Below are 18,812 nucleotides of genomic sequence, written 5' to 3'. Positions count from 1 at the left end.
CAAGCCCAAGATGGGCAGAGCGGTAAAAACACTAGAGCAGGAGATGGATGGTTACCTGCAATAATTGGATCAACACTATATAATCTTGTTCTTTAGAAAAAATGTTTGGATTACTTTTGATTTGTTCTTTTTTTTTGCAGTTCTTTTTTAAAATGTAACAGTAAATACAACATTTTATACTCCATATCAAACTTAATACTGTAATAATGCCCATGTCAGAATTAAACCCCCCTCCTCCCTAATCATTCACAATTTCCAATACTTAACATATTTATCATGGACCCCCAAATCTACACACTAAAATTCATTATCATCAACCTCCCCCCTTCCTCCACCCCCCTCCATTTTTAAAGGGAAAAAACAATAATTAAACATTACAATATTTTGTTAATGGTTCCCAAATCTCCTGAAATTTCTTGAAATTCCCTTTCTGTGTGGCTAACGTTCTTTCCATTTTATACATATGACATAAGGAATTCCACCAAAAACTATAGTTAAGCCTCTTCCAATTTTTCCAATTTGTTGTATAGCAACACCTGTCGTAATAAGTAATAGCCTTTTGTTCTTAGATGAAATTTGGCTTTTAGCCCTCATTGACATGCCAAATAAAACAGTATCATAGGATAATGCCACTGGATTTTCCAACAAACAATTTATTTGGCCCCATATTGATTTCCAAAAAGCCAAAATTAATGGACAATAGTATAATAAATGATATAAAGTCCCTGCTTCAAGATGGCAGTGCCAGCATCTATAAGACTTAGAGCTATCTAACTTTTGTAAACGAACTGCTCTATGTAACAAAAATTTGTTCTTTATACCTCAGAATAATCCACCCCCATCCTGAGACTTGCGGTGTTGATTTTGATGGGTGGGATCGGGTACTGCAGCTCTCACACTGTTTTGTGGTGTGAGTTCAGGACCAGGATTGTCCCAAAGTCTCCAAAGCATGAGCAGAGCATGGGTGGAACCGGGTAATTTGACATCTCTAGGGGTTAGAAAAAAGGTGAAAACCTCATTTCCTGGTATTTGATGGATAAAGAAATATAGAGTTTCGTTGTTCTTTTTGGTTGTCCAGCCACAAGTTGTCCAATAGAACAATTTTCAGCCTTGGAAGAAAGTGGCACCCTTCAGTTTTTGTAGCGTTAGTATGCATAGATGCAAAGTTAACCAGTTCCAGGTTGTGTACTTTCTGGCTAGCCCTGGTTTTGACCTTGTATCCTAGTGCAGTGTGGGATTTGTGCTACCTGATCCTGCTCATTGGAATCAGTGCTGCAGGTCCCATAATGCACAGCTCTGCGTTTGTCTAGTAGCTCTATAGAACTGATGAGTTGTAGTAGTAGTATGCTGTGGCCAGAAATCCAGGACTGTCCCAGAAATCTTCATCCTGGAATTGGATAACTGGGCAGAGGGGAGGACATCTTATAGAGCAGCAGTTCTCAACCTGTGGGTCGCAACCCCTTTGGGAGTTGAACGACTCTTTCTCAGGGGTCGCCTAAGACCATCAGAAAACACATATTTCCGATGGTCTTAGGCAGTGTTCTTCAACCACCGGTCCACAGGGCCAGCACATCCATCGGGCCCAAGACAATGTTCTTGAGCTGCCGGTCCACGGTGCGATCGACGTGGTGTCTTCGGGCCGGCTCCCTGAGTGTTGCAGTGCACAAAGCCGAGGGAAAAGGCTCCTGCGCCTGAACCGGAAGCCTTCTCTCTGACGTTGCAACGTCAGAGGGAAGGCTTCTAGATGAGGCGTGGGATGCGCGCGAGGAGCCGCTGCCCACAGCTTTGTGCAATACAGCACTCAAGGAGCCGGCCCGAAGACGCTGCATTGATCGCACAGTGGACCAGCCCAAAGATAACACTGGGGGGCAGGCCAGAAGGCAAGGCACATGGAGGGAAAGAGACAACAACGGTAGGGGAAATGCTTTTAGTTTTTTTATTTAATGATTGATTTGTCTGTTTTTTTAATTTAGTGATTGATTTTGTCTGTTCAGGAAGAAATGCATGTGTTCTGGGATTGTACTACTTGCAGAGTCTTGCATCTTAGGGTTTGTTTATAAATATTAGTACTTTTAGTTTTTGGTCTTGCATTTGCATGGGGTTATCTGTTTTCTGGTAGGAATGAATGTTAAAAAGCATACAGTGTGCTTTGTGTATTTAAATTTTGTGGTTAACCATTATGTGTTAATAGAATTATATTGTATGTATATATGAAAAATGAATGGAAAAAATGGTGTTACAATTAGTACTATTATGGGGGCAGGGTCTGGGGTGGAGATGGGCATGGCTTAGCCTAGTGTTCTTCAACTGCTGGTCCACAAAATAATAATTTTATTTCCGCTGGTCCATAGGTGTCAAAAGGTTGAAGAACACTGGTCTTAGGAACTGAGACACCGCTCCTCTATCTGTCTCTAGGCGGGTCCGCCCACATGCAGATCCGCCCACATACATTTATTTGTAATTAGAAATAAATATTTCACAATATATAATTACATATTGTTTTTGTGATTAATCACTATGCTTTAATTATGTTCAGTTTGTAACAATGAAAATACATCCTGCATATCAGATATTTACATTACGGTTCATAACAGTAGCAAAATTACAGTTATGAAGTAGCAATGAAAATAATTTTATGGTTGGGGGTCACCACAACATGAGGAACTGTATTAAAGGGTCGCAGCATTAGGAAGGTTGAGAACCACTGTTATAGAGGAATGAATAAATAAATACTAGACTGTTGGTTCAACTTTGCCTTAATGATGAGTGTGACTGTCAGGCAGACCGGATGGACCTCGCAGATCTTTATCTGCCATCATTTGCTACGTTACTATGAGTTTGGTTCTTCGACTGATATTTATGGTGATTGGGGCTATCAATGACTTTCTTAGCACCTTAAGGAAAGCCTGAACCATATAGCAACATCTAACAAGCTCTGAAAGCACCTGCTTTATTTATTTTTGTAGAAAGCAAGAAGGTGTTTGCTCTAAAGCAGGACAAGGAGACTGTTCTTTTAGTGTATAGGGAGAGAGTGTTGGAAAGTGGTTAAAGCTACAGCCTCAGCACATTGAGATTAAACTGATGCTGCTCCCTGTGACCCTGGGCAAGTCACTTAATCCCCCCATTGCCCCAGGTTCATTAGATACATTGTGAGCCCGCCGGGACAGACAAGGAAAAATGCTTGAGTACTTGAATAAATTCATGTAAACCATTCTGAGCTCCCTGGGAGAATGGTATAGAAAAAAATAAAAGTAGTTTTGTTCTAGTAGGATATAATTGCTCTAGCAGACAAGGTTTCCCTTTTGGTTATAAAATTAGATGTGTAGCTCCCATAGTGAGGCTTGGCTTGTCTGTCTGCTCCGTTCCTCTCTAGAGCCCTAGATTCTCTGCAGGTTGTAGTATCTCATATTTGGTGAATGGGACAATCATGTATCCCAGGACAAGCAGGCAGCCTATTCTCAACATCCACAGAGCCCGGATGCGGACAGCTTCGCAAGCAGACTTGCTTGAAAAACTTTAGAAAGTTTGCGACTGCCGCACCGTGCATGCGCGAGTGCCTTCCTGCCCGACGCAGGGCGTGCGTCATCTCAGTTCTCAGTTTTCCGCGGAGCCGAGAAGTCCTATTTTGACTCTCTGCACTAGATCCAGTTCTACTGTATTTTCACGCATATAACGCGCGCGTTATACACGTTTTTACCCACCGCGCATACCCCTCGCGCGTTATACGCGTGAGCGCGGTATACAAAAATTTTTTTAACATAGTTCCCACCCCGCACGACGCCCGATTCACCCCCCCCAGCAGGACCGCTCACACCCCCACCCCGAACGACCGCTCGCACGCGCTCCCACCCACACCCGCATCCACGATCGGAGCAAGAGGGAGCCCAAGCCCTCTTGCCCGGCCGACTCCCCAACTCCCCGACAATATCGGGCCAGGAGGGAGCCCAAACCCTCCTGGCCACGGCGACCCCCTACCCCCACCCCGCACTACATTACGGGCAGGAGGGATCCCAGGCCCTCCTGCCCTCGACGCAAACCCCCCTCCCTCCAACGACCGCCCCCCCCCCCCCAAGAACCTCCGACCGCCCCCCCAGCCGACCCGCGACCCCCCTGGCCGCCCCCCACGACACCCCCACCCCCCTTCCCCGTACCTTTGGTAGTTGGCCGGACAGACGGGAGCCAAACCTGCCTGTCCGGCAGGCAGCCAACGACGGAATGAGGCCGGATTGGCCCATCCGTCCCAAAGCTCCGCCTACTGGTGGGGCCTAAGGCGCGTGGGCCAATCAGAATAGGCCCTGGAGCCTTAGGTCCCACCTGGGGGCGCGGACTGAGGCACATGCCCCCAGGTGGGACCTAAGGCTCCAGGGCCTATTCTGATTGGCCCACGCGCCTTAGGCCCCACCAGTAGGCGGAGCTTTGGGACGGATGGGCCAATCCGGCCTCATTCCGTCGTTGGCTGCCTGCCGGACAGGCGGGTTTGGCTCCCGTCTGTCCCAACTACACAAAGGTACGGGGAAGGCGGGTGGGGGTGTCGTGGGGGTCGGCCAGGGGGGTCGCGGGTCGGCTGGGGGGGCGGTCGGAGGTTCTTGAGGGGGGCGGTCGTTGGAGGGAGGGTGGTTTGCGTCGAGGGCAGGAGGGCCTGGGATCCCTCCTGCCCGTAATGTAGTGGGGGTAGGGGGTCGCTGTGGCCAGGAGGGTTTGGGCTCCCTTCTGGCCCGATATTGTCGGGGAGTCGGCGGTCCTTCGGGGTGGGGGTGCGAGTGGTCCTGCCGGGGGGGGGGGGGATGTATCGGACGTCGGGGGGGGGCATCAGGCTTTCAGGATGGGGACAGACCTTCAAGGGGGACAGGCAGACCTTCAAGGGGGGACAGGACTTCAAGGGGGACAGGCAGACCGAAGGGAGTGAAAAAGCTATAAAATAAACCCACTAGCGTGTCAATGTGTTGAGAGGAAGAGGTGGTCTGGGAAATTCTGCTGAGAAAACTCCGGGTCCATTTCCACCCCCCAGTTACCCTAGTCCACTCCACTCGGGACAGCGCACGGAGAGTCGGGGAGGGCGAAAGGAGAGTCGGGGTGGCCAGAGGAGAGTCGGGGCGGGCGAAAGGACAGTCGGGCAGCATGCGCGGTATAACCGTGAGCGCGGTATACAAAAGTTTTTGTACATAAAATCGTGGTTTCTGCGCGCTATACCCGTGTGCGCGTTTTACACGGGTGCGCGTTATCTGCGTGAAAATACGGTACTTCGTGTCTTCTTTCACCGCGGCTCATGTTTTATTTTTTACAGGGTCGCTGTGTTTGTGCGTTTTTATTTATTTTATTTTATTTTTTAATTTTTAATTTTATTTTTCCTTTGTGTCACAGCGGGGCCTTCCTCACGGCCTCAGCCTGCGAGCTTTGATCTCGCTGAGGCTATTTTTCTGTTTATATCCCAGCCGATCACAGGCTTCAAGAAGTGTAGCCGTTGCCAGCGCGTGATCTCCCTCACTGACCCACATAAGTTTCAAGTTTATTAAAATTTGATGGTTCGCCTATTAAAGCTAAGCGAATTACATAATAAAAGAATTTTAGCATAGGACAATAATACAAGTTATTTTACATTAAAAAATTTCAAAGGGCTACGACAAACTGACAATACAGACGAACTAAGATACATAAGGAGAAAACATTAGGGAGTAAAAGTTACAAGTTGTTGTTTCCTCAAGGGAAGAAAGGGGTATGATATGGGTAGGGCCAAACGTTTAGGTTGGGGTAAGAAGTGTGAGGAGATATTAATTGTTTTAACTGTACGCGAAAAAGTTGTTTTAAAGGTTAAATGAAGCTTTGAAGAGAAATGTTTTTAAATTAGTTTTTAAAATTAGTCTTAAATAAGTTAAGATCTTTGGTGTGTTCAGTGTTTGGGACTTGACCATCGTCCGGAGTCATGTGTTCGCTGTGCTACCCTTCAACTTCAAGCCATCAAACATCGAGTTCTGGTGCAGAAACTCTTTGGCAGTATGGATCCACTGTCCCCGGTCTTGATCTCGACCTTGAATCCGGTCAAGATTCTCATGGGGATTCCACCTTCTGCCTCAACCTTGGCCTCGACCTTAATCAAACCTTCCTCGTTTGGAGGGTCCTCATCCTCGGACAAATATACTAAGTCTCCTGAGGAGCTGCTTTCCTCGCTGCCTCCCTCAGGTCAGGTACCAGCAGTGGTTATCAAGCTGCCCAAGTCTCAGAGTTGAAGAGTCGTTCTTCCTCCTCTTCCTCGGAGACTATAGCCACATTAAATGTATTAGATCCTCAAGTCTTGGTGTCACATTTGGAGGCTATGATCTAGACTATTATGGATCGGCAGTTTGGTAATATGCTTGCCCAACATACTCCTACCTTGACTCTGGTTCCTGCAGTCCAGTCTGAGCACTTAGCAGTATCACAAGGAGTCGAGTCCAAGCCAGTGCCTCGAACTGAATCTACCCACTCTATACAAGGAGTCGAGTCCTTGGGAGTGCCTCAAGAGGATTCTACACACTCTATACAAGGAGTCGAGTCTTTGCATGTATCTCGTCTGGAGTATAAGCACGCTGTTCAAGGAGCAGAGTCCTTGTCAGTGCCTCGAGATACCTCGACACAAGGAGCTCTGTCCTTTTTGGTATCTTGATCTCCAGCCTTCCTTCATAAGAACATAAGAACATAAGAAGTTGCCTCCACTGGGTCAGACCGAGGTCCATCTCGCCCAGCGGTCCGCTCCCGCGGCGGCCCATCAGGTCTGCGACCTGTGAAGTGGTTTCTGTCCTCTTCTATAACCTACCTCAAGTTATATCTGTACCCTTCAATCCCCCTATCCTCCAGGAACCTATCTAAACCCTCCTTGAACCCCTGTACAGAGTTCTGGCCTATCACATCCTCCGGAAGCGCATTCCATGTGTCCACCACCCTCTGAGTAAAAAAGAACTTCCTAGCATTTGTTCTAAACCTGTCCCCTTTCAATTTCTCCGAGTGACCCCTAGTTCTTGTGGCTCCCCACAGTTTGAAGAATCTATCCTTATTCACTTTCTCTATGCCCTTAAGGATTTTGAAGGTTTCTATCATGTCCCCTCTAAGTCTCCTCTTCTCTAGGGAGAACAGCCCCAGCATTTTTAACCTGTCGGCGTATGTAAAATTTTCCATACCTTTTATCAGTTTAGTCGCCCTCCTCTGCACTCCCTCGAGTATCGCCATGTCCTTCTTGAGATATGGCGACCAGTATTGAACACAGTACTCCAGGTGCGGGCGCACCATTGCGCGATACAGCGGCATGATGACTTCCTTCGTCCTGGTTGTGATACCCTTTTTGATGATGCCCAGCATTCTGTTTGCTTTCTTTGAGGCTGTCGCACATTGCGCCGATGGTTTCAGTGATGTGTCGACCATCACCCCCAGGTCCCTTTCAAGGGTACTCACCCCTAGCAGTGTTCCCCCCATTTTGTAGCTGAACATCGGGTTCTTTTTCCCTACATGCATGACCTTGCATTTCTCTACGTTAAAACTCATTTGCCACTTTTTTGCCCAGTCTTCCAGTCTCGTTAGGTCTCTTTGCAGGTCTTCACAGTCTTCCGTGTTTCTAACCCTGCTGCAGAGTTTGGTATCATCGGCAAATTTGATAACCTCACATTTTGTCCCCGCCTCCAGATCGTTGATAAATATATTGAACAGTAGAGGTCCCAGCACCGACCCCTGTGGAACTCCGCTCGTGACCCATTGCCAGTCTGAGTATTGGCCTTTCACTCCAACCCTCTGTTTCCTGCCTGCCAACCAGTGTTTGATCCATCGGTAGATATCCCCTTGCACCCCATGGTTCCACAGCTTTTTAAGTAGCCGCTCGTGAGGTACCTTGTCGAAGGCTTTTTGGAAGTCAAGGTAAATGATGTCTATGGATTCCCCCTTATCCATCTGGTTGTTTATTCCCTCAAAGAAGTGCAGCAAGTTCGTGAGGCATGACCTTCCCTTGCAGAAGCCATGCTGACTCGTCTTCAGTTGTCCATTGTTTTCTATGTGTTCGCAGATTTTGTCCTTTACCATTGCTTCCATCATCTTCCCTGGAACTGAGGTCAAGCTTACAGGCCTATAGTTTCCCGGGTTACCCCTTGATCCCTTCTTAAAGATGGGCGTGACATTTGCTATTTTCCAGTCCTTTGGGATCTCCCCTGTCTTTAGGGAGAGGTTGCATATTTGGCGAAATGTCTCTGCTATTTCGTTTCTCAGTTCTTTTAGTACCCTTGGGTGGATGCCGTCCGGGCCTGGTGATTTGTCGCTCTTCAGTCTGTCTATCTGTCTGAGGACATCCTCTTTGCTTACCTCTAGTTGTACCAGCCTTTCATCGTGTTCTCCGTTTATAATTACCTCGGGTTCCGGAATATTGGATGTGTCCTCTCTGGTGAAGACTGACGAGAAGAATTCGTTTAACCTGTCAGCTATCTCTTTTTCCTCTATTATCGCTCCTTTCCTGTCTCCGTCGTCCAGTGGTCCCACTTCTTCTCTGGCTGGCTGTTTCCCTTTCACATACCTGAAGAAGGGTTTGAAGTTTCTTGCTTCTCCTGCCAATTTTTCCTCATATTCTCTCTTTGCTTTCCTGACCTCTTGATGACATTGTTTCTGGTGTCTTTTGTGCTCTACCTGGTTTTCCTTTGTTGGTTCCTTTTTGCATTTTTTGAAGGATGATTTCTTGTCGCTTATCGCCTTTTTAACTGCAGTTGTTATCCATGCTGGGTTTCTAGATCGGTTTTTTTTGCACCCTTTCCTAAACCTTGGGACACACAGGTCTTGTGCCCCGAGCACTGTGCCTTTAAGCAGTGTCCAGGCTTCCTTTACGGTCTTCACCTTCCCTGAGTTGTTATTGAGCTTTTTTCGTACCATTTTCCTCATGACCTTGTAGTTTCCTTTTCTGAAGTTGAGTGCAGTCGTTGTGGTTCTTTTCACCTTTGATGTTCCCATGTTTAATTTGTACTGGATCATGTTGTGATCGCTGTTTCCTAACGGTGCTAGTACCACCACTTCCTTTGCGGGTCCCTCTAGCCCGTTGAGGATTAGGTCTAGGGTGGCCTCCCCTCGCGTTGGTTCCGTGACCAGCTGCTCCATGAAACAGTCCCTTATCGCCTCTAGGAATGTAGTTTCTTTCGTGCAATTTGAGTGCCCAATGTCCCAGTCTATTCCTGGATAGTTGAAATCCCCCATAACCACCACTCTTCCACTTTTGCTCATCTGTCTCAGTTCGGCCTCCAGGTCCAGGTCGATTGCGTCTGGCTGTCCTGGTGGTCGATAGTACAGTCCCAATTTGATGTCAGCTCCTTCCCCTCCTGTCAGCTTAACCCATAACGACTCCAGACTGTCTGCCCTTATTGTTGTTTCTGTTCTGGCATCGCCCTTTCCAAGCCATAGGGCGAAGACTCCTCAATTTTCCTCTCAGTGGGACTTGCCAGATTCGAGGCACAGTTCTCCACATCAGTCGAGGCATCCATCAAGGCACAGGTCCTCTTCTTGAGACAGGCCTCATTTTTCCAGGCCTTGAGACTCTTCAAGGTCTCCAACTCCAAAGTCGAGGACACCACCTCCAGAGCCTTACACATATGCTTCTTCTCCATTCTCTCAGTGAGTCATCTATACCTGCATATTCAGGCCTCAGTTATCAGTACTCCAGAGAAGCTTCACCTTCATTCTCTGCTTTGTGATGCACCTCGAGGTCACCTTCTTCCCCTTGAGGTTGCCCTTCCTCGGAGCAGATATCTTTTTCTTTGTTCCTATGTCAAATGAGTAAGGGCCTCAATATTACTTTGGATTCTGATTCCAAATACTCTACGGAGTATTTAGAGGAAATGGGTATGCCTCATCCTCCTGCGGACTCTCTTAAATTGCTCATCAATAGACTTCTTTCTCAAACTTTCAAGCAGAATCTTGAAACACCTTATTCCATTCCTGCTGTGCCAGGAAAGCTGGAATCTCATTACAGGATGGTCCACTGCAAGGGCTTTGAGAAATCTGTTATCCCATCAGTCCCTTCTCGTGGAGTCTTCTCTGAAAAGGACCAATTCTGCCAAAGTTAATGCCACTGTCCCTCCTGGAAGAGAGGGCAAGACCTTGGACAAGTTTGATCGTCGTTTGTTTCAAAATTCTCTTCTGGGAACTAGAGTTTTAAATTACAATTTTGTTTTCACTTCTTATTTCAAGCATTTGGTTGACATCCTGCCTGAATTTTTCAAATATATTCTTCAACACCATCTTCCAGAGTTTCAGAATGTGACTACCTCTCTGGCTCAACTCCGCATGCATCTCCGTCAATCTTCCTATGGTGCATTTGAACTCTCCTCGATGGTCACTGCCTTCCCAGTGACAATGTGCCGTCGTGCCTGGCTCCACACTGTAGACATGGACCCCAATCTTCAAGATCGTCTGGCCAACATCCCTTGTTAGAGCAATGAATTGTTTGATGACTCCATCGAGGCAGCTACTAAGCGATTGTCTGAACATGAGAAATCGTTTGCTTCCATCATTCAACCTAAGCCTAAGCCTTCTACCTCTAAAGGCTTCAGGCCTCTTCCATCTTACCAGAGGCATTATCCACAGAGAGCAGCTCCTTATACACAAGCGCCTCCTAAGAAACAACCACAACAGCAGTAGCAAAGACAGCAAAAATCTTAGACTCCTGCTGCGCCTAAGGCCTCTCAACCTTTTTGACCATCTAATACAGAGCATCGTTCTGCCTCTGTCCTCTCCCCTTCCAATTGGAGGTCGTCTCCATCATTTTTATCACCACTGGGAGATCATTACATCAGACCTCTGGGTGTTGTCTATCCTCAAGGAAGGATACTCTCTTCGTTTCTTCCACATTCCACCAGATCTTCCTCCAAGAAAGTATTCCAATTCATCGTAGACCACCCTTCTTCTTTAGGAAGCTCAAGCTATGCTTCGTCTCCATGCCATTGAGGAAGTTCCCTTGGAACAGCAAAGCAGGGGGGTTTTACTCCCGTTACTTCCTAGTTCCAAAGAAAACGGGCGATCTGTGCCGTATCTTGGATCTCAGAGTGCTCAACAAATTTTTAGTCAAAGAAAAATTCTGAATGTTGTCTCTGGCATCCTTATATCCCCTTCTAGATCAGAACGATTGGTTATGTTCTCTAGATCTCAAAGAGGCTTACAGTTACATTCCCATTCATCCAGCCTCTCAACAGTTCTTCAGATTTCAGGTAGGAAATCTGCATTTCTAATACAGAGTGCTGCCCTTCGGCCTGGCATCATCTCCAAGAGTTTTCTCTAAGTGCCTAGTTGTAGCAGCAGCTCTGCAGAACCATGGTCTACAGGTGTTCCTGGACGACTGGCTCATCAAAGATTCAACACCTCAAGGGGTTATTGTAGCGACCCAACAGACTATTTGGTTCCTCCAAAGTTTGGGATTCAAAATCAACTTTCCCAAATCCCAGCTACAGCCTTCTCAAACTCTACATCGGAGCTGTCTTGGACACTGTACAACTCAGAGCATTCCTTCCTCATCAATGTCAGGATGCTCTTCTTCAGCTCTGTCACAAAGTGTTTTCCCTCTCTTCGATTTCAGCAAGACACATGATGGTTCTTCTAGGTCACATGGCTTCTACCGTTCACATGACTCCTTTTGCCAGACTTCACCTCAGAATCCCTCAGTGGACCCTGGCATCTCAGTAGGCTCAGGCTTTCGACCCACTCTCGCAACACATCAGAATGACTCCTTCGTTGACAGTCTCTCAACTGATGTATGCTCTCTTCCAATCCAGAGGTTTACTGTTTCAAACATCCCCACATCAGAAGGTCCTCACGACAGATTCTTCGACCTATGCTTGGGGTCTCCGTACTCAAGGTCATTGGTCCAGCACGGATTATCAATGTCACATCAATCTGTTGGAACTCGGCGCGATCTTCAATGTTCGCAAAGCTTTTCAGCATCTTCTTCACGATCAGGTAGTCTTCATTCAGACAGGCAATCAAGTCGCCATGTACTATGTCAAACAAGCAGGGAGGAATAGGATCTCTCCCTTTTGCCAGGAAGCTCAGAAGGTTTGGCATTGGGCAATTTTTCACATCTTTCTGAAAGCCGTCTACATTCAAGGAGAGAAAAACTTCTTGGCGGACAAATTGAGTCATCTTCTACAGCCTCACGAATTGACACTCAATTCATCGCCTCTCCATCACATTTTTTCTCAGTGGGGGACTCCCCAAGTAGATCTCTTTGCGTCTCCCCACAACAACAAACTGCCTCAGTTTTGCTCCAGGATATACTCTCCTCACTGACTGGAGGCAGATGCTTTTCTCCTGGAATGAACAAATCAGTTTCTCTGTGTTCCCTCCATTCCCTCTCATTCTCAAGACACTTGTCACACTCAAATAAGAACATGCCACCATGATTCTAATAGCTCCTCGGTGGCCCAGGCAACCTTGATTCTCCCTTCTACATCAACCCAGCAGCAGGGAGCCACTACTTCTACCAATTTTTCCATCTCCACTTACACAGCCAGGGGTCTCTACTTCATCCCAACCTGCAGTCTCTACACCTGACAGCTTGGTACCTCTCAACCTAACTGCCACTCAATCTGTACAGGATATTTTAGAGGCTTCTAGGAAGCCTACCACTAGACAATCAGAAATGGACTAGATTTTCTTCTTGGTGCACCATTCATCACAAGGAGCCTCAATCTACCTCCTTGTCTTCAGTTTTGGATTACCTGTTCCATTTGTCTCAATCAGGCCTCAAATCCATAGCCATTCGAGTCAATCTCAGTGCAATTGCTGCTTTTCATCAGCCTATCGAAGGGAAACCCCTTTCTGCTCATCCTGTGGTTTCCAGATTTATGAAAGGTCTTTTCAATGTCAACCCACCTCTCAAACCTCCTCCAGTGGTTTGGGATCTCAATGTTGTTCTTGCTCAGTTGATGAAGCCTCCTTTTGAACCAATGGCTTTGGCTCATGTGAAATATCTCACATGGAAAGTGATTTTTTTTTTCATTGCTCTCACGTTTGCTCACAGGGTCAGTGAGCTACAAGCTTTAGTTGCAGACCCCCCTTTCACAGTATTCCATCATGACAAGGTGGTCCTCCATACTCATCTTAAATTCTTGCCTAAAGTGGTTTCAGAATTTTATCTCAATCAATCCATTGTATTTCCAGTGTTTTTTTTCAAAGCCTCATTCCCATCCTGAAGAAACAGACTTCATACTCTGGACAGTAAGTGTGCTTTGGCTTTCTACTTGCAAAGAACTAAGCCACACAGATCTGCAGCTCAACATTTTGTCTCCTTTGATCTAAACAAGTTGGGACATCTGATTTCCAAGTGCTCCGTTTCTATCTGGTTAGCTGCTTGCATCTCTTTCTGCTATGCTCAGGCTGGACTGCATCTACAGAGGCAAGTCAGAGCCATGGTGGCATCAGTAGCTTTCCTTAGATCTACTCCTATTGAGGAAATCTGTAGAACTGCCACTTGTTCCTCGGTTCATACCTTCATCTCTCATTATTATCTGGATGTTTTTTCCAGACGGGATGGCCATTTCGACCAGGCAGTGTTACAAAATTATTTCTCCTGAATTGCCAACACTCCCACCATCCCATTCTGCTTATCTTGGAGGTCACAAGTACCACCGCAGGTTGATACTCAAAGGTTAAAGCCTAAATGGAGGTAAAGATCTCAGATTCACCACTTAGGAAACATGTATCATTCTCCCTAAGAATATTGTGGTGATGAATATCTATCATTGATGAAAAAACCTCTATCCTATCCTAAATAATATTCTTTTTATATGTTTTTTTCAATTTCTTAAATTCATAATAGCATACTAATCAACATTTGAATGAATATAATCATTGGAGACAACAAAAAATGCAGACTAAACTGCTCAACAATAGCTCCCTTAAATATATCAATAAATAAAGTGCAGAGAGAAAGCAAACACTTATCTGCTATTGATGATGAATCAAAGTGTTCTACTGCACAGATTGTTTGTCGAAACAGAGTCTCAGAATGCTCTCAGTATCTGTATTGAATAAAGTTAAAGTGCTCAGTGCTATATTGCTCGACAGGTCCCGTTTCACCCTTGTAACTGGGCTTCATCAAGAAACGAGTACACGTATTTGGTTGATCTTTTTGTAATCACCTGCGGTGGTACTTGTGATTAATTTGTTGATACACATCTTTCACTATCTTTTTTGGATTATCTTGGATGTCACCCACATGTTGAGAATAGGCTGCCTGCTTGTCCTGGGATAAAGCACAATTACTTACCCTAACGTGTTATCCAGGGACAGCAGGCAGCTATTCTCACAACCCACCCACTGCCCCGGTTAGCTTCTCTGCTAGCTATCTGAACTGAAGAGACGCGCGCCCTACATCGGGCGGGAAGGCACTCGCACTTGCGTGGTGCAGCAGTTGCAAACTTTCTAAAGTTCTTCAAGCAAGTCTGCTTGCGAAGCTGTCCGCATCTGGGCTCCATGGATGACGTCGCCCACAAGTTGAGATTATCTGCCTGCTGTCCCTGGATAACACTGTTACGGTAAGTAACTGTTCTATAAAGGGGGTAGTGATAGATGACTTTCTAGACTGTTAGCCTTTGTCACATTGATCCCTAGCTTGTAACAAGTTCAGATTTCCACAGGAACTAGAATCTGGTACCTAGAACTTTATTATCCATTGCTTTTTAACATTTCCTCTCTTCTGATCTGGTAGTACTCCGTTGCTGGGGATGACTCTGTGACAGAAGGAGTCACAGACCTGGTGCGAGGAACACTGTGTCCAGGCCTGAAGGCCATCTTTGAGCATGGCTTAAAGAAACCGTCCCTTCTGGGGGGCCCATGTCATCCCTGGCTCTTCATCGAGGAGGTATGAACACATAAGCCAAATGGCTCTCTCCATATGGACAGATGATATACTAAGTGGTTTTTCACATTAACAGCTTTGATGCAGTGATGTTAATTTAATTGGAGGATTATGTTTCTATTGCCTACCATAGTATTCCTTATTGCAACCTGAGTGGATTACAGTTCTCCTGTGGGTGATTGGAAGGCTAGGTATTTGTCACTGCAGTGTGGCAACGTCACGAATGTCAGAGAAAGGTAATCACAGCTGCACTTTGGTGGCCACTGAGAGAGAAACGAGTGGGGTTTCTAGTTGCAGGCAGCCACACAGGAGGAACCAAAGTGCAGCTGTGATTACCTTTCTCTGTCAGATGCAGACTTCTGGAATTCACTTTTGATTATGTAAATATAAAAATAAGGAGCAACCGGGAAGAATGCCTTCTTTAGGGACTTCATAGAGATTATTGAGGGCTTCCAGTCTCTCCTCATAAGTCTTCTGGCTCAACCTCCTATCTTTTTGTCACCCTCCTCTGGACTGCTTCAAGTCTTCTTGTGTCCTTCACCAGTGAGACTCCTGAGGCAGGCCGCTTAGGACAAAACATGTGCATGTCGGGTCGCTGAGTCATTATACGAATTTTGGATGAATAAAGGCATTTGGATTAATCAGATGAGTTGAAAGACACTTCTTGTTGTGCACCTTTCTGATTGGGACAATTCCACTTTTGTTCTGTGCTTTTGAGTTTGTGGTTTTGTTTCCCCTGTTTCATCTTTGTTCCTTGCTTTATAACAATATTGTAAACCGAATCGAGCCCCACTATCTGGGGATGATTCGGTATATAAATGTAAGGATTGGATTGGTAAGTGAAGTGGGTATTTGCAGAATAGCACTTACATGCCGTGCTAAAACCTCTGTGGCTAAGTGCAAGTATTTGAGACATTCATACATGCAAGGAGCATGCAAATGCAGGCCTCTGGATTATACGAGAAACTCTTGTTTATGTGACTAAGGGCATATAGGAAAACATGAATCGTCCTAATCTGTTGATGTGCTTGGATTCCACTCCAATAAGTCCCATAGGAAAGATCTATGCCTAACACTAGTGTACCATGGTCATATTTAGTTTCCTTTTGGTTTTACTTGCAGGCGGCTGGGCGAGAAGTGGAGCGAGACTTTGACTCTGTGTACTCACGACTTGTCCTTTGCAAGACCTATAGGTAAGGAAGGTAGCCATTCTGCTGTTCTCAGAGAATGACACAGAAACAGAATTTGTCCCTGTCCCTGTCCCTGCAAATATCTTCAGGAAACATCCTGTGTTATTCTTTAGTGTCTGTATTAAGCTCAGGTCAGTATTCTTTAATGCAAGGCTTTGAGGGTCAATGGCTGTGCCCACTAGTGCTGCCCGATTTAGGAAAACTTCAATTCGATTCAACCTACTGAATCGATTTTTCAGTTCGATTCAATTTGATTTTCCTGTCCAATTGGATGTTTGTTTGTTTTTTTTTTTTCAAACATCCTGGTGGGTTTAATTTATAACCTCTTCACCCCTTTTATAGCCTCTTCATCCCCTTTGCCCTCTCCTACCCACACTGGCGCTGTGGTGTAAACAAAATAAACAAAAAAGACTTTTCCTCTCTCTGTTAAATCCTAGCTCATGTATGCGGTCTAACACCAGCTCTGGCAGGATACACATTTCAAATCTTACAAATTGTAATCACAAAACAGAAAATAAAATTATTTTTTCTACCTTTTGTTGTCTGGTCAATATTGGTCCCAGGCTCTGGTTGTATTTTGATAACTTGCTTGCCAGGGTCTCCTGCCCGTTTGTCGTTTTCTTCTTTCTCGGTGCTAACCATCCATCTTCCATCTCTGTTCTCCTCTTCCGTTTCCCTTCCCTCCCTCGGAGGTCTGGCATCTTTCCTTTTTTTCAGCAATGGACCCCACCATCCCCAGATCCACCATCTTTCCTTTTCTTAACTACCATTTGTCCACCATCTCTCCCTCCTTCCCCACCACCCCAGGGTCCACCAGCTCTCCCTTTCTCTTCCCAACTACCCTGCTATCCAGAATCTCTATCCCACCACCCCCTTCCACACCATCCTTTGTGTCCAACTTCTCTCCCTTTCTGTTCCTTCCCTCCCTAAATCCCATTGTCCAACATCTCTCTCCCTCTCCTTTATTTTTAGACCCATTATTTCTTCCCCCCAGTATATGCACATCTCTTTGAACCCCCCTTCCCTCTTTCTGTGCACTTCTACACCAGGGCTCTCCAAAGGCCTGCATGTTCCCCAGCTTCCCCTGAAGGCTTGCATGTTTCCTCAGCTTTCCTGATCTTACCTTAAGATAATATGGCAGCCTGCAGGATTGCCGGTGCTATAGCGATCCTTGCAGCTGTTGTCGTCCTCAGAAGCACGTTCCCTCTGCCGCGATCCTGCCCCTGATGTCAGAGGAGGGGTGATGCTGTGGCAGAAGGGAACATGCCACTGACGAAGATGGCAGCTACAAGGATCGCTACAGCACCAGAAACCTGCAGGCTGCCGTATTATCTTAAGGTAAGAGCGGGGAAGCTGGGGGAACATGCAGGCCTTCCCAACTGATCCTCCCCTCTCGCACCCTAAAGCAGGAGCGGCAGCAGCAGTGGATGGCTAGCAAGAGGCAGCGCTTCCACTCCTGCTTTAGGAAGGCACAGGGAAGAGGGTCGGTCACCGAATCAGGAGGCTGATTTTTTTTAAAAAAAGCGAATTGATTTGAATCGCAAATCGGGCAGCACTAGTGCCCACTCATACTTTTCCCTCTCTCCTTAAAGAATGACACGGGGATAGTTTTCCGTGGTTAACCATGGTGCTCTGACATCTCCTCTAATTCTGCCAAAGAGAATGGAGGTCAAGATTGGACTCTGCATTTGAAATCCAGCTGGCTTTGCACTGATGGAGAGGCTTATGCTCTAAACTACAATGTGTACCACTGTTGCTGGTCACCTCAAATGCTGCATGTCTCAGTGAAAGAGAATAAATGTAATCAGTGACCAGTAGATAAAGCCTATGATCTGCATTCCGTGTGTCCTATACTGAAGCATAAGAGAAAATTTAATTTAGGGGTTTTTATTTTTTAAATCTTTATTCATTTTAAAACCAGCACAAAGTGCAACATATTATCAATCAATTAACACAATAGACAGCACTCAATTCCTTCAAATGATACAATAAATACATAACCCCCTCCCCATCCCCACCCACCCTTCTTAAAAGTGTAAAAATACTTAATATAATGCAAATGATCAAGATAAACAACCTTGCAATCAAATAATAAATTAATTGCATACCCCCCTACCCACCCATCCTGGATGTGCAGAATCAAAAAGCAAAACTAATAATCAATTCTTACAAAATTTTGTTAATGGGTCCCAAATTTCCTTGAACTTCTTATAATATCCCAAATGCATTGAACTCATATGTTCAAACTTATAAGTTTGGCACAATGTTTCCCACCAAAAACTATAGTTTAACTTGTTCCATTTCTTCATAATAAGCTGTATGGCAACTCCTGTTATGATGAGAAATAATTTATTGTTATGTGAAGTTATTGGACTCTTGGGCTTTAGTAGCGTACCAAACAGCACTGCATCATATGTCAATACCAATGGAACTTCCAATATTCTATTGATTTGACCCCAAATTGATTGCCAAAATTTAAGTATGAGGGGGCAAAAGAAGAGCAGATGATCCAGTGTCCCTATATTGAGATGACAGTGCTAGCATCTATTTGACGTAGAGCTATCTAGGCGTCCAATAAATTCTATATAACAGAAATAACCAGGTTTGTCACATAGATGCTGATGCTGTGCATCTCATCCTCCAAGTCCAAATCCTTGGCCATTGAGTAGCAGAAATTTGCTGCTTTGTCTCAATGCTCCAAATGTCTCTTAGACTAGTTTTTGTTTTTTTATTCAGATGCTCAGATATTAATTTGTACCACTTGGCTGCCTGATGCC

General features: G+C 45.6%; 1 protein-coding gene across 3 annotated transcripts in view; it reads left to right on the top strand.

Moving 5' to 3' along the window:
* The window catches only part of SGSM3 (small G protein signaling modulator 3), a 201,667-nt gene that overhangs the window by 163,361 nt on the left and 19,494 nt on the right, over positions 1–18,812 (top strand). For all 3 annotated transcript variants that reach the window (XM_033929415.1, XM_033929413.1, XM_033929414.1), the window contains exons 16-17: positions 14,696–14,848; positions 15,968–16,038. In XM_033929415.1, coding sequence (XP_033785306.1) covers positions 14,696–14,848; positions 15,968–16,038 — 224 coding nt within the window. The remainder of the gene's footprint in view (positions 1–14,695; positions 14,849–15,967; positions 16,039–18,812) is intronic.

The sequence above is a fragment of the Geotrypetes seraphini genome, chromosome 2 (genome assembly GCF_902459505.1).
Source record: "Geotrypetes seraphini chromosome 2, aGeoSer1.1, whole genome shotgun sequence".
Taxonomy (NCBI): domain Eukaryota; kingdom Metazoa; phylum Chordata; class Amphibia; order Gymnophiona; family Dermophiidae; genus Geotrypetes; species Geotrypetes seraphini.
Note: the sequence above shows the minus strand (reverse complement) of the source record. Positions and strands in the feature narration are given on the sequence as shown.